General features: G+C 39.7%; 1 protein-coding gene across 4 annotated transcripts in view; it reads left to right on the plus strand.

Moving 5' to 3' along the window:
* Positions 1–13425, plus strand: part of grb14 (growth factor receptor-bound protein 14) — a 48548-nt gene that overhangs the window by 14879 nt on the left and 20244 nt on the right. For 3 of the 4 annotated variants that reach the window (XM_041864790.1, XM_041864809.2, XM_041864782.2), the window contains one exon: positions 13003–13089. The exons of the other annotated variant lie outside the window; for it this stretch is intronic. In XM_041864790.1, coding sequence (XP_041720724.1) covers positions 13003–13089 — 87 coding nt within the window. The remainder of the gene's footprint in view (positions 1–13002; positions 13090–13425) is intronic. 4 annotated transcript variants of the gene reach the window in all.

A 13425-nucleotide genomic window follows, 5' to 3' on the forward strand; every position in this document is an offset into this window, starting at 1 on the left:
TAGCAGAGTTAACTTTGGGTCTTCCTTTCCTGTGGCGGTCCTCATGAGAGCCAGTTTCATCATAGCGCTTGATGGTTTTTGCGACTGCACTTGAAGAAACTTTCAAAGTTCTTGAAATTTTCCGGGTTGACTGACCTTCATGTCTTAAAGTAATGATGGACTGTCGTTTCTCTTTGCTTATTTGAGCTGTTCTTGCCATAATATGGTATTTTACCAAATAGGGCTATCTTCTGTATACCAACCCTACCTTGTCACAACACAACTGATTGGCTCAAACGCATTAAGAAGGAAAGAAATTCCACAAATTAACTTTTAAAATATATACACTGCATTCGGAAAGTATTCAGACCCCTTGACTTTTCCACATTTTGTTACATTAGTGAAGACATCAAAACTATGAAATAACACATATGGAATCATGTAGTAACCAAAAAAGTGTTAAACAAATCAAAATATATTTTATATTTGAGATTCTTCAAAGTAGCGACCTTTTGCCTTAATGACAGCTTTGCACACCAAGAATGTGATTCACCCCCCCCCCCAAATAAAAAATGTAAATGATTTGGCTTAAATATTCCAAAATGTCTCTACACCGCCAAGGGGAAGGGCCTCTAAAATCCAGCTGTGTCAACGGGCCGACCGTGCCCATTACCACGCCCCCTGCCCTGTCCACAACCTAAGGCCCTTTTTGATCCAGAAAAAACCCTGCAAATATTTAAAAATATATGAAAAATCGTATGATTTTTTTAGTGCTATTCAACGAAAGTGGGGGAATAGGGTTTAGAAATTATTGAAATATGATCATACTTAGTGACAGTACAAAATTGGCATAATTTCATATAAATGATGACAGAGCATTTTGGCATTCAAATGCCTGCTGACTCATCCCTCTGTGACCAAGAGAAAGTGGTCTTGTTTCAATTCTACTAAATGATTTTGTATTTTTTCATATTGAGAGCTCTAAATCCATCTGAGAACCTCACAGCGAGATGAGACTGTGTTTGCTGCAATCTCCCGTTTCATATGCCATATTGTAAGCGGAGCTGCAAGGTTCACATCCTTTGTCTCAATATGCCAGATAATGTAATGTGTTGCTCCCTATGCAAATGAGGTGTCAGATTTTACATGCTGCATCTCCGATGAGAGCAGAGAATAGCATGCGAAGTGGGACAATCAGAGCTGTCACGGAGTGCACAGCAATTGATGTTTCGCTGTTCACAGAGCGCTCTGTACACACAAATTCAATTCAGATACAAAATAATTAAATTCAGCCTGCACTGCGGAAAAACATACGACATGGTCACACAACTGCTCTTGCTGTTCGTGATCTACAGAAATGCATTTGTAATTAATGAAGTAACACCAAAACTAATCTAATTTTGATTTGAATCAAAACATTTTCCTTTTCTCATCACAGGTCAGGAGCAATGTTATTGTTGTACTGCTCAGATTTGATTTGAGCCAATGTTTAATTTGTAATGTATGATATATGAGAGTTTACAGACCCCATGCTCGGTGCCATTTACTAAAATGGGAGCGCACTCATTATGTTTCCAGCTTCATTATGTTTCCAGCTAAAAATGATGGTTATGCTTCAAGAAATGACTGAACATCAAAATGAAAAGTTTTGCTATACATTATCCCAGAGACTGTCAAGTCAGGCTGGCTGTGGCTCGTTCGTTGACCCATTCCCTGGAGGTGATTGGCTCCCTGCAGGTGTTAATTACACTCATTAGGTATCTCTGGCTGGGGGAGGGGAAGAGGCAAAGGGGGGTTAGCCCAACTCAGACCTCTGACTCATGGTAAAGCCTGAAATTACAGAGCTAACCGAAGAATATCAGCAGCATTAGACCTCGCTCCTCAGCTTTTAATGAGTTGCTTTCAGCATATATTTATCATTCTCCAGTTTGCTCCGGCGCCCGCCATTGTGCAATTTAGAATACTTCGTGATTTGCTAAGGGGCTGTAATCAGATTGTTGTTTGTTCTCCTGTATATAGTCTGATAAGATGCCTGTAGAGCTTGATTATCTTCCCCAAAGAAATTAAAGTGTCACTCTTCACTTCATATGGCAGTCTCAAATGAGCCCTTTATACCCGATCCCCTTTCCACTTGACCCAGGATTTACACTGGAAAATTAGATAGTGATTGCAATTCTCTAATGCACCCCTCGCTCTATTGTTTAAAAAAGTCCAAGGGATTAGCATGGATTTGTCATTCTCTTTTGATTTTCGAGAGTGAAATACTTCGAAATACTTTCTCAGCTGTGAAGAAGTAGAATGACACCTTGGTGACCTCAGGCTTGAACAGTGTTGCTCCTTGTTAGCCTGTCTCAATGTGCTCCTTATGTAACACAGTGATGAGGGCTGCATTCGCACCTGATTAGGCTGACAGGCTTTCACTCAGCCTTTTGAGCTTCGCCATTGTCAAGACAAAGGGACTATGTCAGACTGGCCAGCTGTTTATGTGTCACAATCCCCCAGTTGCAGGGTCACGACCCATCTTCACCAGCACTTGAGAAACCGGTGACATCACTGCCCTAGCCCCCCTAGCCTCATAAATGGGTGTGCCAAGGTCTGTCTTTTGAATCCCCCAGTCTGTCTTTGAGGGTAGTCTGTTTCCAGGCAAAACTGCTTACTCTCAACATTTAAAGCCGCAGATTATAGTGTCTATATATCATCAGATTTAATGATAAAGTAACGAACGCTTTACTTCCCTGTTTTTGAAACACTTTGTCCCACAAAAAGGTGGCAGTAGTGTTAAATGATAAAAGATATAGGGACAGGGCTAGACTTAGTGGTGGTGGTGTCTGCCTTGGTGCTAGTTGCCGTGGCAATTGGAGCAGCCAGTGTGCTTGTGCATGATTGACCAGGTTTTAGTTTACTGTGGTTGGCCTGAATGCCCATTCTGAATTATTTCCGAGGCCCTTTGCTTGACATGCCTTTGTTTTACATGGGCTTTAAAAGCTATTCCAGTCGTGAGAAAGCAGTTTGCCTGAGCCCCTGTCAACCGTGCGTTTTCAGTGTCATGGTGCATTTGCATAAGAAAGTCTATTGTGTATATCATTTGCCCTTGTCCATATCATGTTTGCTTCTCTGTCATATGTTTTATGGGAGGAACCAGTTTGGCCACACATTGTTTGAGTTCTATCATCATTGTTAACATTCAATGTTAAATATTCAACTGTTCAATATTAAAATGTTCTTCAAGCGAATTCATTAATATTGTATGAAGTATTATTTAGATACCGAATGCCTGTGGGGGTTTAAAGTTGTTGTTTAAATTATTGGAATTTTACATACACTTGTGTTTGTGTAGGGCAGACACTTTAATCACTGATTATTATAATCAAACACAATATTTTATGTTTGGATATGTTACATACTGTGTAGTGACTGTTTGACACAGTATATCATATTTTAGGTTTAATCACAATTGTTCAATTATCATTTTCACCTTATGTGGGCTCCCGAGTGGCGCAGCAGTCTAAGGCACTGCATCTCAGTGCTTGAGGCGTCACTACAGACCCCCTGGTTTGATTCCAGGCTGTATCACAACCGGCCGTGATTGGGAGTCCCATAGGGCGGCGCACAATTGGCCCAGCGTCGTCCGGGTTTGGCCGGTGTAGGCCGTCATTGTAAATAAGAATGTGTTCCTAATTGACTTGCCTAGTTAAATAAAGGTAAAATAAATAAATAAATTTAACTCTGTGCATAGAATGTGCAAAATGTTGTCACTAAGAAAGACAGAGAGGGTACATGGGCCAATGGCAGCCAGTGATTATGAGGGCAGATGTGGTGATAAGGGGGAGTAAGTAAATCAGTATCTGTCCTACACTACTCCTGCTCCCTCAGCCATATCACAGCCACTTTCACTGTGACTACCTTGTGAAATAGAATACTTGTGCACTTTGGAGCATGACCTCAAGTCAGATCCCATTGGCAATGCCAGGGACATAGCTCCTACCATGTCTTTGCAGCACCAATGGCCTTCAATAAATTAGCACAAAGCCCTTTAATCCATACAAGGCTTGGCAAGGTATGCAAGGTAGACGCTATGGTTGTTTGTGTGGTAGGGAACGCGGTTGTGCAGAGCCTACTTTTGGAAAAGAACTTCAACCAAATTGTCCCATGACAGCTACTTGCAGGCCTGTCATATGTTGTGATATTTTGTAATGTGTGACAGCTTATTTGTGAGATATTGGTGGTTACGTTGCAATCAAATTGTTCATTATTATAATTGCAAAACGATCATAATAACATGCATGTCATTATGTTATAGCCAGTAGAAAGTGCATAATATTGATTTCAATCATTCTCAGAGGCAACTTAGATTTCATACAATAACGGGCACCATAGAATCTTAGTTAAGTGGATGTCCACATGTATTCTGGTGAGTCTTTTAGGTGTACCAAACTGGTAGAGTGGAAAGACTGGACACTCTGCTTGGCCCATCACCAGACAGACACACACAGATAGACAGACAGACAGACACCCTGCTTCCAGAGAGTGTTAGTGTTCAGTTCTGCAATCTGAATGTCTGCTACCAGTCTGGAGCTATCACTGTGTCATATCATAAGGAACGTATACCTTGTGTACGTTAGGCTTGGGCAGTATACCAGGGTATTCAATTCAACACCGTCAATACCATTGAAACTATTTCTTATACGGTTTTTATACATTTAAATATTTGTAGCTACTTTTTAAGTAAATACCTGCGGTCAACTTGTGCAATACGTTAGGAGATAAAGCAGATAGCGTTTCACTTCACCTATCACATTATTTTACATTATGAAACTTACCAGTAGTCCCCAGTCACGGAGCCTTGTGAGTTACTCACTGTTGTGTAGCACACACCAGGTGATCTAGTTACAGAATGGAATTCACAACTAAATGTTTGCCAGCTAGATCTCTAATAACTATTCAGTTAACTGTCTAAAATGTGCTAAATGCTCTTTAGTTGTGCATTTGGGGGTAGCTACTTGATTGAGGAATTGAGGACAAAGATATGTGGTTGTCCCACCTAGCTATCTTAAGATGAATGCACTAACTATAAGTCGCTCTGGATAAGAGCATCTGCTAAATGACTAAAATGTAAATGTAAGTGGTTAGCTTCTTGCAATCAAGCTCCTCTTGGTAACAGCAGAGAATCCACTCCTTGATCAAGAGCCTTGCTGTCTAATATTGGATTTGTTCGTGCAGCAAACTGTGAGTAGCATTTTTGAGTTACTTGTATAACTTTATGAGCTGGGATGTCTGTCCTGCAAATAGTTTGTCAGAGACTGTATAAAATGTTTGCTTGAGTACGTTAGCATTTAGCTAGCATTCACTATCGAATTCTAGATGTACTTGTTAGCATTGCTAACCTTCGGATTGAAAATAGCTCCCCTTGTGTTCAGTGCCAGTATTACCGAGTGTCCCGGGATGGCACAAGGTCGGTATGAAAATCTGGATACGCCTATGCCTAGTGTACACATGTCTAGGTGGACGATTTATGCTCTTATGATGTTAGGTCCGGCACAGTCAAGTAAAGCACCAGTGAAGGAGGATAGGAGGATATGAGAATGGAAATGGGAATTTATTTTATGTAATAAAAAAGATTAACCAGTGGTGTAAAGTAAGTAATAAAAAACTACTTTGAAGTACTACTTAAGTCGTTTTTTGGGGTATCTGTACTTTATTTTATTATTTATAATTTTGAAAAATAGTACTTCCTCCACTACAATCCTAAAGAACATATGTACGTTTTACTCCCATACATTTTCCCTGACACCCAAAAGTACTTGTTACATTTCGTATGCTCAGTCAGGACAGCAATATGGTCCAATTCACGCACCTATCAATAAAGACTCACTATAGCATTTACTTTAACTTTTAACTTTTACTCAAGTATGACAAATTAGTTCTTTTTTGACCACTGTACTTAAGTACATTAAAAACCAGATACTTTTAGACTTTTACTCAAGTAGTATTTTACTGGCTGACTCACTTTTAATTGAGTAATCTTCTGTTAAGGTATCTTTACTTTTACTCAAGTATGACAATTTAGTACTTTTTCAACTACTGATATTAACCCTTTACACTCATGGGAATTGGCCTATAAGGATAGGTCTGAATTTAAATGTTTCTTACAAAAGAAATATGAAAAGCATATGCATAACCATGGTAACAATTGAAATGGAACAGTTTGGAGATTAATTGAAAATTATTAGACCAAAGTTCACCTGACACAAGACTGAATCCAAAACATTACACTGTTGATTTTATGTGCATTTTGTTCCATTTGCAGCATTTGTTGATAATGAAATCTGAAAATACTCTGGATACATTCATTAACATAATAAGAATATTCATGGTAAGTTTGAGGTAGGTGCACCATAAGACAAAACAATGCCATGGGTTTGAGTGAGAGATCTAACTGGTGTCTCCAAGTGGCCACACACCTCTCCAAAGTGTGCACAGTTCCCAAGTAATTTCAATAAGGTACTTTTCTGAGATCTAGCTGTGCCATTGAGGAACTGAAGCAAGCACACTTGTAGTTGTTTTGTTTGGAACACAGCCCAGCATCCCCAACATCACACATTTATTGTTGTTGTTTATGCAATCCAAAATTGTCCATTATAAATAGCAATCTGAGTCAGGTGGGCATCATTTGAAATCTTATTCCATTGCCAACATGACTAGCTGTTATCAAACATGATCTTACAGTGTTAGGCTTTCTTAAGGCACTTCAGAGAAACAGATAGTAATTTAGGTGTGCATAGAATGGAGTCATGAGTGCATTTCCTTCACAATATGACAAACAAGCTCATTCTGTTCAGAACAACCCAGGGTATGACGCCATGTCATCCTTGTAACTGTACATCAAACATAGCGATCATAAACGTTTGTTACTGTAAATTACATGAATATTATAATATGGAAATGTGAAGTGGTTTGCTTGTATGACATCAAAGCGCTATTTATTATAATCCTCAACGTCTCAGCTTTCAAAACACATCGACTACCCTTGATTTACAGCTTTCCCCACACACAAACAAAACATTTGTAAAAGTAGCCCAATTAGTGGGAGGGATGGGGGCATCTTCTCATTGTGCTTGGTGCTCACATTTAGAACTGCTGTCAGTTAAATCCCATACAGCGCTGTAAAGTGGAGAATCTGAGCTCTGATGTCATGTATAGCATGTTACTGTACAGCCACTGGTGTTTATCAGTGTCAAAATCTGCCATTTTTAACCCGTATACGGGTATGAGTGTGAATGTCTTACGAGCAGATAATACACTCTGTTGTGATATGGATTGAGAATATCCATTTGAATGTACTGTACAGTCGTGGTAAAAAGTTTTGAGAATGACACAAATATTAATTTTCACAGTCTGCTGCCTCAGATTTTATGATGGCAATTTGCATATACTCCAGAATGTTATGAAGAGTGATCAGATGAATTGCAATTAATTGAAAATAAGTCCCTCTTTGCCATGAAAATGAATTTAATCCCCCAAAAACATTTCCACTGCATTTCAGCCCTGCCACAAAAGGACCAGCTGACATCATGTCAGTGATTCTCTCGTTAACACAGGTGAGAGTGTTGACGAGGACAAGGCTGGAGATCACTCTGTCATGCTGATTGAGTTAGAATAACAGACTGTAAGCTTTAAAAGGAGGGTGGTGCTTGAAATCATTGTTCTTCCTCTGTTAACCAAGGTTACCTGCAAGGATACACGTGCCGTCATCATTGCTTTGCACAAAAAGGGCTTCACAGGCAATGATATTGCTGCTAGTAAGATTGCACCTAAATCAACCATTTATCGGATCATCAAGAACTTCAAGGAGAGAGGTTCAATTGTTGTGAAGAAGGCTTCAGGGCGCCCAAGAAAGTCCAGCAAGCGCCAGGATCGTCTCCTAAAGTTGATTCAGCTGTGGGATCGGGGCACCACCAGTGAATACTTTTTTGGAGGATGGCCTGGTGTCAAGAAGGGCAGCGAGGAAGCCACTTCTCTCCAGGAAAAACATCAGGGACAGACTGATATTCTTTAAAAGGTACAGGGATTGGACTGCTGAGGACTGGGGTAAAGGCATTTTCTCTGATGAATCCCCTTTCCGATTGTTTGGGGCATCCGGAAAAAAGCTTGTCCGGAGAAGACAAGGTGAGCGCTACCATCAGTCCTGTGTCATGCCAACAGTAAAGCATCCTGAGACCATTCATATGTGGGGTTGCTTCTCAGCCAAGGGAGTGGGCTCACTCACAATTTGTCCTAAGAACACAGCATGAATAAAGAATGGTACCAACACATCCTTCAAGAGCAACTTCTCACAACCATCCAAGAACAGTTTGGTGACGAACAATGCCTTTTCCAGCATGATGGAGCACCTTGCCATAAGGCAAAAGTGATAACTAAGTGGCTCGGGGAACAAAACATCGACATTTTGGGTCCATGGCCAGGAAACTCCCCAGACCTTAATCCCATTGAGAATTTGTGGTCAATCCTCAAGAGGCGGGTGGACAAACAAAAACCCACAAACTCCAAGCATTGATTATGCAAGAATTGGCTGCCATCAGTCAGGATGTGGCCCAGAAGTTAATTGACAGCATGCCAGGGCGGATTGCAGAGGTCTTGAAAAAGAATGGTCAACACTGCAAATATTGACACTTTGCATAAACTTAATATAATTGTCAATAAAAGCCTTTGCCACTTATGGAATGCTTGTAATTATACTTCAGTATACCATAGTAACATCTGACCAAAATATCTAAAAACACTGAAGCAGCAAACTTTGTGAAGACCAATACTTGTCATTCTCAAAACTTTTGACCACGACTGTACAGTGTACAGTATACAGTGTACTGAAGGTACAGTTGAAAGAAAGAAGTACAATGATAGCTGTGTTTCTACTCCTATACCTCTCAACAAAGGCATTCATGCGTAATCATGGACCTGCATTTGCCAGAGAGTTCGTTTTATTTGCAGGCATGTGGGGTCAGAGACCGTTCCTCCTCCACCTCCTGCCCTGCTGTGTGTACGTGTGACTGTGTGTGTGTTTGTGATCCCTGCAGACTGGCGAGTCTCAGGCCTACTGCTCGGCTCTGACGGGGCCTGTGGAGGGGTCTTGTTTGAATCAAGCCCTGGTCAAGGACAGAGTGTCTGGAGCAGGCTTTGTTATGAGAGTTGTGGAGACTCCGTTATCAATTTGGCTCCATTAATACCAATTCATTTTTGCACTCTATGATAACTAGCAGCGTCTGCTTGTCTGTGCGATTCACAAGATGTTGTGCTGCGATTCCAGATAAAGAGTGAGCCTGTGAGCTTGGGAGGGACTCCTCCTTCATTCTCATGAGGGAAGATGTATGACAGTCACCGCTGTGCTGCCTGCTGAACCCGTCTGGTCTGGGAGGGAAGCAAAGAGTATCAGGAGAGGAGGAGTCCTCCCACTGCTACAGTGTGTCCGGATTTAGTTTAAAGTACATGGTCTGATTCTGACCTCTATACTGTGTAGTGTACATTTCATGCACTTTTAATGATATTAATGTACATAAAGCCGGATGATATATTTTCTTGTTGAATTCATTAAAATGTATACCGATATCTGCCCATAGAATGTTGTTGATTAAATCATTTATCAGCCCTTTAGTAAAATAATACTACTAAAATCTTATTTTCTAGTCTCGTTGTTACTCATAATGAAGTCAGTGTATTATTTTCTCTGCTGAAGTTGCCTCCACAGCTTGACATTTTAAGATTGATAGGAGAGTTTTGCCTCAAATGTTGAGCTTTGCCCTGCACTTGGAAAGACAGAAATATGTAGCAGAGCAGAACTGGCCTGTGCATGTGTGGTGTGTACAGTTGAAGTTGGAAGTTTACATACACTTAGTTTGGAGTCATTAAAACTCGTTTTTCAACCACTCCACAAATTTCTTGTTAACAAACTATAGTTTTGGCAAGTCAGGTTAGGACATCTACTTTGTGCATGACACAAGTAATTTTTCCAACAATTGTTTACAGACAGATTATTTAACTTATAATTCACTGTATCACAATTCCAGTGGGTCAGAAGTTTACATACACTAAGTTGACTGTGCATTTAAACAGCTTGGAAAATTCCAGAACATGATGTCATGGCTTTAGAAGCTTCTGATAGGCTAATTGACATCATTTGAGTCAATAGGAGGTGTACCTGTAGATGTATTTCAAGGCCTACCTTCAAAATCAGTGCCTCTTTGCTTGACATCATGGGAAAATCAAAATAAATCAGCCAAGACCTCAGAATAAAATGGTAGACCTCCACAAGTCTGGTTCATCCTTGGGAGCAATTTCCAAACACCTGAAGGTACCACGTTCATCTGTACAAACAATAGTACGCAAGTATAAACACCATGGGACCACGCAGCCATCATACCGCTCAGGAAGGAGACGCGTTCTGTCTCCTAGAGATTAACGTACTTTGGTGCGAAAAGTGCAAATCAATCCCAGAACAACAGCAAAGGACCTTGTGAAGATGCTGGAGGAAACAGGTACAAAAGTATCTATATCCACAGTAAAACGAGTCCTATATCGACATAACCTGAAAGGCTGCTCAGCATGGAAGAAGCCACTCCTCCAAAACCGCCATAAAAAAAGCCAGACTACGGTTTGCAACTGCACATGGGGACAAAGATCGTACTTTTTGGAGAAATGTCCTCTGGTCTGATGAAACAAATGACCATCATTATGTTTGGAGGAAAACGGTGGTTGCTTGCAAGCCGAAGAACACCATCCCAACCGTGAAGTACGGGGGTGGCAGCATCATGCTGTGGGGGTGCTTTACTGCAGGAGGGACTGGTGCACTTCACAAAATAGATTGCATCATGAGGAAGGAAAATTATATGGATATATTGAAACAACATCTCAAGACATCAGTCAGGAAGTTAAAGCTTGGTCGCAAATGGGTCTTACAAATGGACAATGACCCCAAGCATATTTCCAAAGTTGTGGCAAAATGGCTTAAGGACAACAAAGTCAAGGTATTGGAGTGGCCATCACAAAGCCCTGACCTCAATCCAATAGAACATTTGTGGGCAGAACTGAAAAGGCGTGTGCGAGCAAGGAGGCCTACAAACCTGACTCAGTTACACAAGCTCTGTCAGGAGGAATGGGCCAAAATTCACCCAACTTATTGTGGGAAGCTTGTGGAAGGCTACCCGAAACGTTTGACCCAAGTTAAACAATCTAAAGGCAATGCTACCAAATACTAATTGAGTGTATGTAAACTTCTGACCCCACTGGGAATGTGATGAAAGAAATAAAAGCTGAAAGAAATAATTCTCTCTACTATTATTCTGACATTTCACATTCTTAAAATAATGTGGTGATCCTAACTGCCCTAAGACAGGGAATTTTTACTAGGATTAAATGTCAGGAATTGTGAAAAACTGAGTTTAAATGTATTTGGCTAAGGTGTATGTAAACTTCCGACTTCAACTGTATCTAACAATGCATTTCTGGTCCCTTTTCGGCTGTGACCCATTATAGGGCCTAGCTAATTGCATTACTGGGTTTTATGAAAAGAGATCTAGCACTCTTGGATGTTTCTAGTCTACTGTGTCCAAGGACATGTTTCTGCTGTCCTTTAATAAAACATAAGAAACGCTTGAACTCTCCATCAAAAACACCACTATTATCATCATTATCAAATTCCCCTTTTATCTCTTCCTTGAACTTTTTATCCAAGTTAAAGCTTATCAGCAGGAACATTTGGCAGAATAGCCAAGGGAGCTAATATAATTGTTTAGCGTTGTCGGAATTAAAATAAAGGTTTTTTCAGGGCCAAATCTTCTTTTACAATTGATGAAATGATTGAATACATCTTTATTTGATGTGTAACTCATCCTTATCAGACCATTGAGAGTGACTTTCATTATTACATCATTAACTCTAATGCATACTGTATAAGCCTGCTCTCATTTCATAAAGACTTCTTTGTTCATCCTTACAGTAAAACAGATGTAGATGATGAATTGTGGCAATTGTGGCTGTGGGAACAACTTGGTGCAGAGCTATTTTGAAGCCCCCAATTCACAGTCTCCCAACCTCCTCCCCTCCCCCAATCCTCTTTGCCTTCTGAGATTTGGATTCTTCCAAGGTTGTTTCAAACACGTATTTTCCTTGCTGTACTGTCATATAGATATGAAATCAGCAATGCACTATTGTCCATTCCCTATATATGCACTTAACTTACAAGCTTTTTACGATACGAAATGTGGAGAAATTAAATATGAAAATTCATGTCAAATGTGATTTGATAGATATTATTGTGGACATATTTGAAAATTACATTATTCTAAAGTTGACAACATTTATACACTTCACATTTTGATTTATTGCAGGAGATTGTAGTACAATGATATTGTTGAATAGACAAACGTATTGTTCTGGTAAAGAAAAAAAGTGGTGTCAATTCTCCTAAATGACTGGCCATTGACTAAGTCACAGGTTTCCTTTTCAGCATAATTTTTTATTTTTTTTTACTTAATGTTGCATTTGTACCAATGGAAAGACATTCTCTGAGCTGTTAGAAATGGGCAACTATATTACTATAGATAATACACCTATTCACTTTTGTGTCAAATGTTTAATCTTGATATTTAGTCATTTTAGCTTTCTGGCTTTCTCTGACCTTCTGCATTGTAAACTATAGTCCTCCTTGGAACAATTTTTATCAAGACTTGTTTGTGGCTTGTTAAAGTGGCTTTCTTTAAAAAAATCTTTTTTCAGATTTCCAAGGACAAAGGAGGAGTTTCTTGTACAGAGATGACTTCTCTGTCTCTGTCTCACACATTCAGTGTGCACAACCTCACTGTAGAGATATACGATACAATGTGCATTCTATAGCATACAGTAGAATCACTTGGCGAAGAGTCTTCTGAATATTAAGATATTATGTATGACATTGCGTGTTTGATTTTTCTAAAATAATCTATAGAATACCAGTATTTACAATTAAGATATATGGATATTTTTTTACCTTAGTTGTTGTGTACTGAAGAAAGAAGCATGAACTTCCATGCGAGAAGAGTCACCTTGCCTGCCATTACTCCACTTTGTCTTCAGAAGCGGGTAGGAAACGTGCTTGTACCTTCCTCTCTTTGCCGCACTGTGCATGACTTCTGCTTTCTTTAACTATCCTAATAGTGTGTCAGTGTTAAATAGTACAATGCGATTCAACTAAACCACTCTGAAACTAGAAGTGGAAAAGCAGTTTATTCATCAACTTTTCTGAACTATTTTGGCCTGGAGTTCAGAAAATACATACGTCAAATCCAGAGATAGAGTAGTTTTCACCTGATCCTTTGGGTTGTGCTTCAGTATTTATATCAGTTTCCCATCACTTATCACATTTCCTTTATTTACATTAAATTCATAGATTTGTCTTCAGTATGTTTTCCTCTTTAC

This window comes from Coregonus clupeaformis, chromosome 4 (genome assembly GCF_020615455.1).
Source record: "Coregonus clupeaformis isolate EN_2021a chromosome 4, ASM2061545v1, whole genome shotgun sequence".
Classification (NCBI taxonomy): domain Eukaryota; kingdom Metazoa; phylum Chordata; class Actinopteri; order Salmoniformes; family Salmonidae; genus Coregonus; species Coregonus clupeaformis.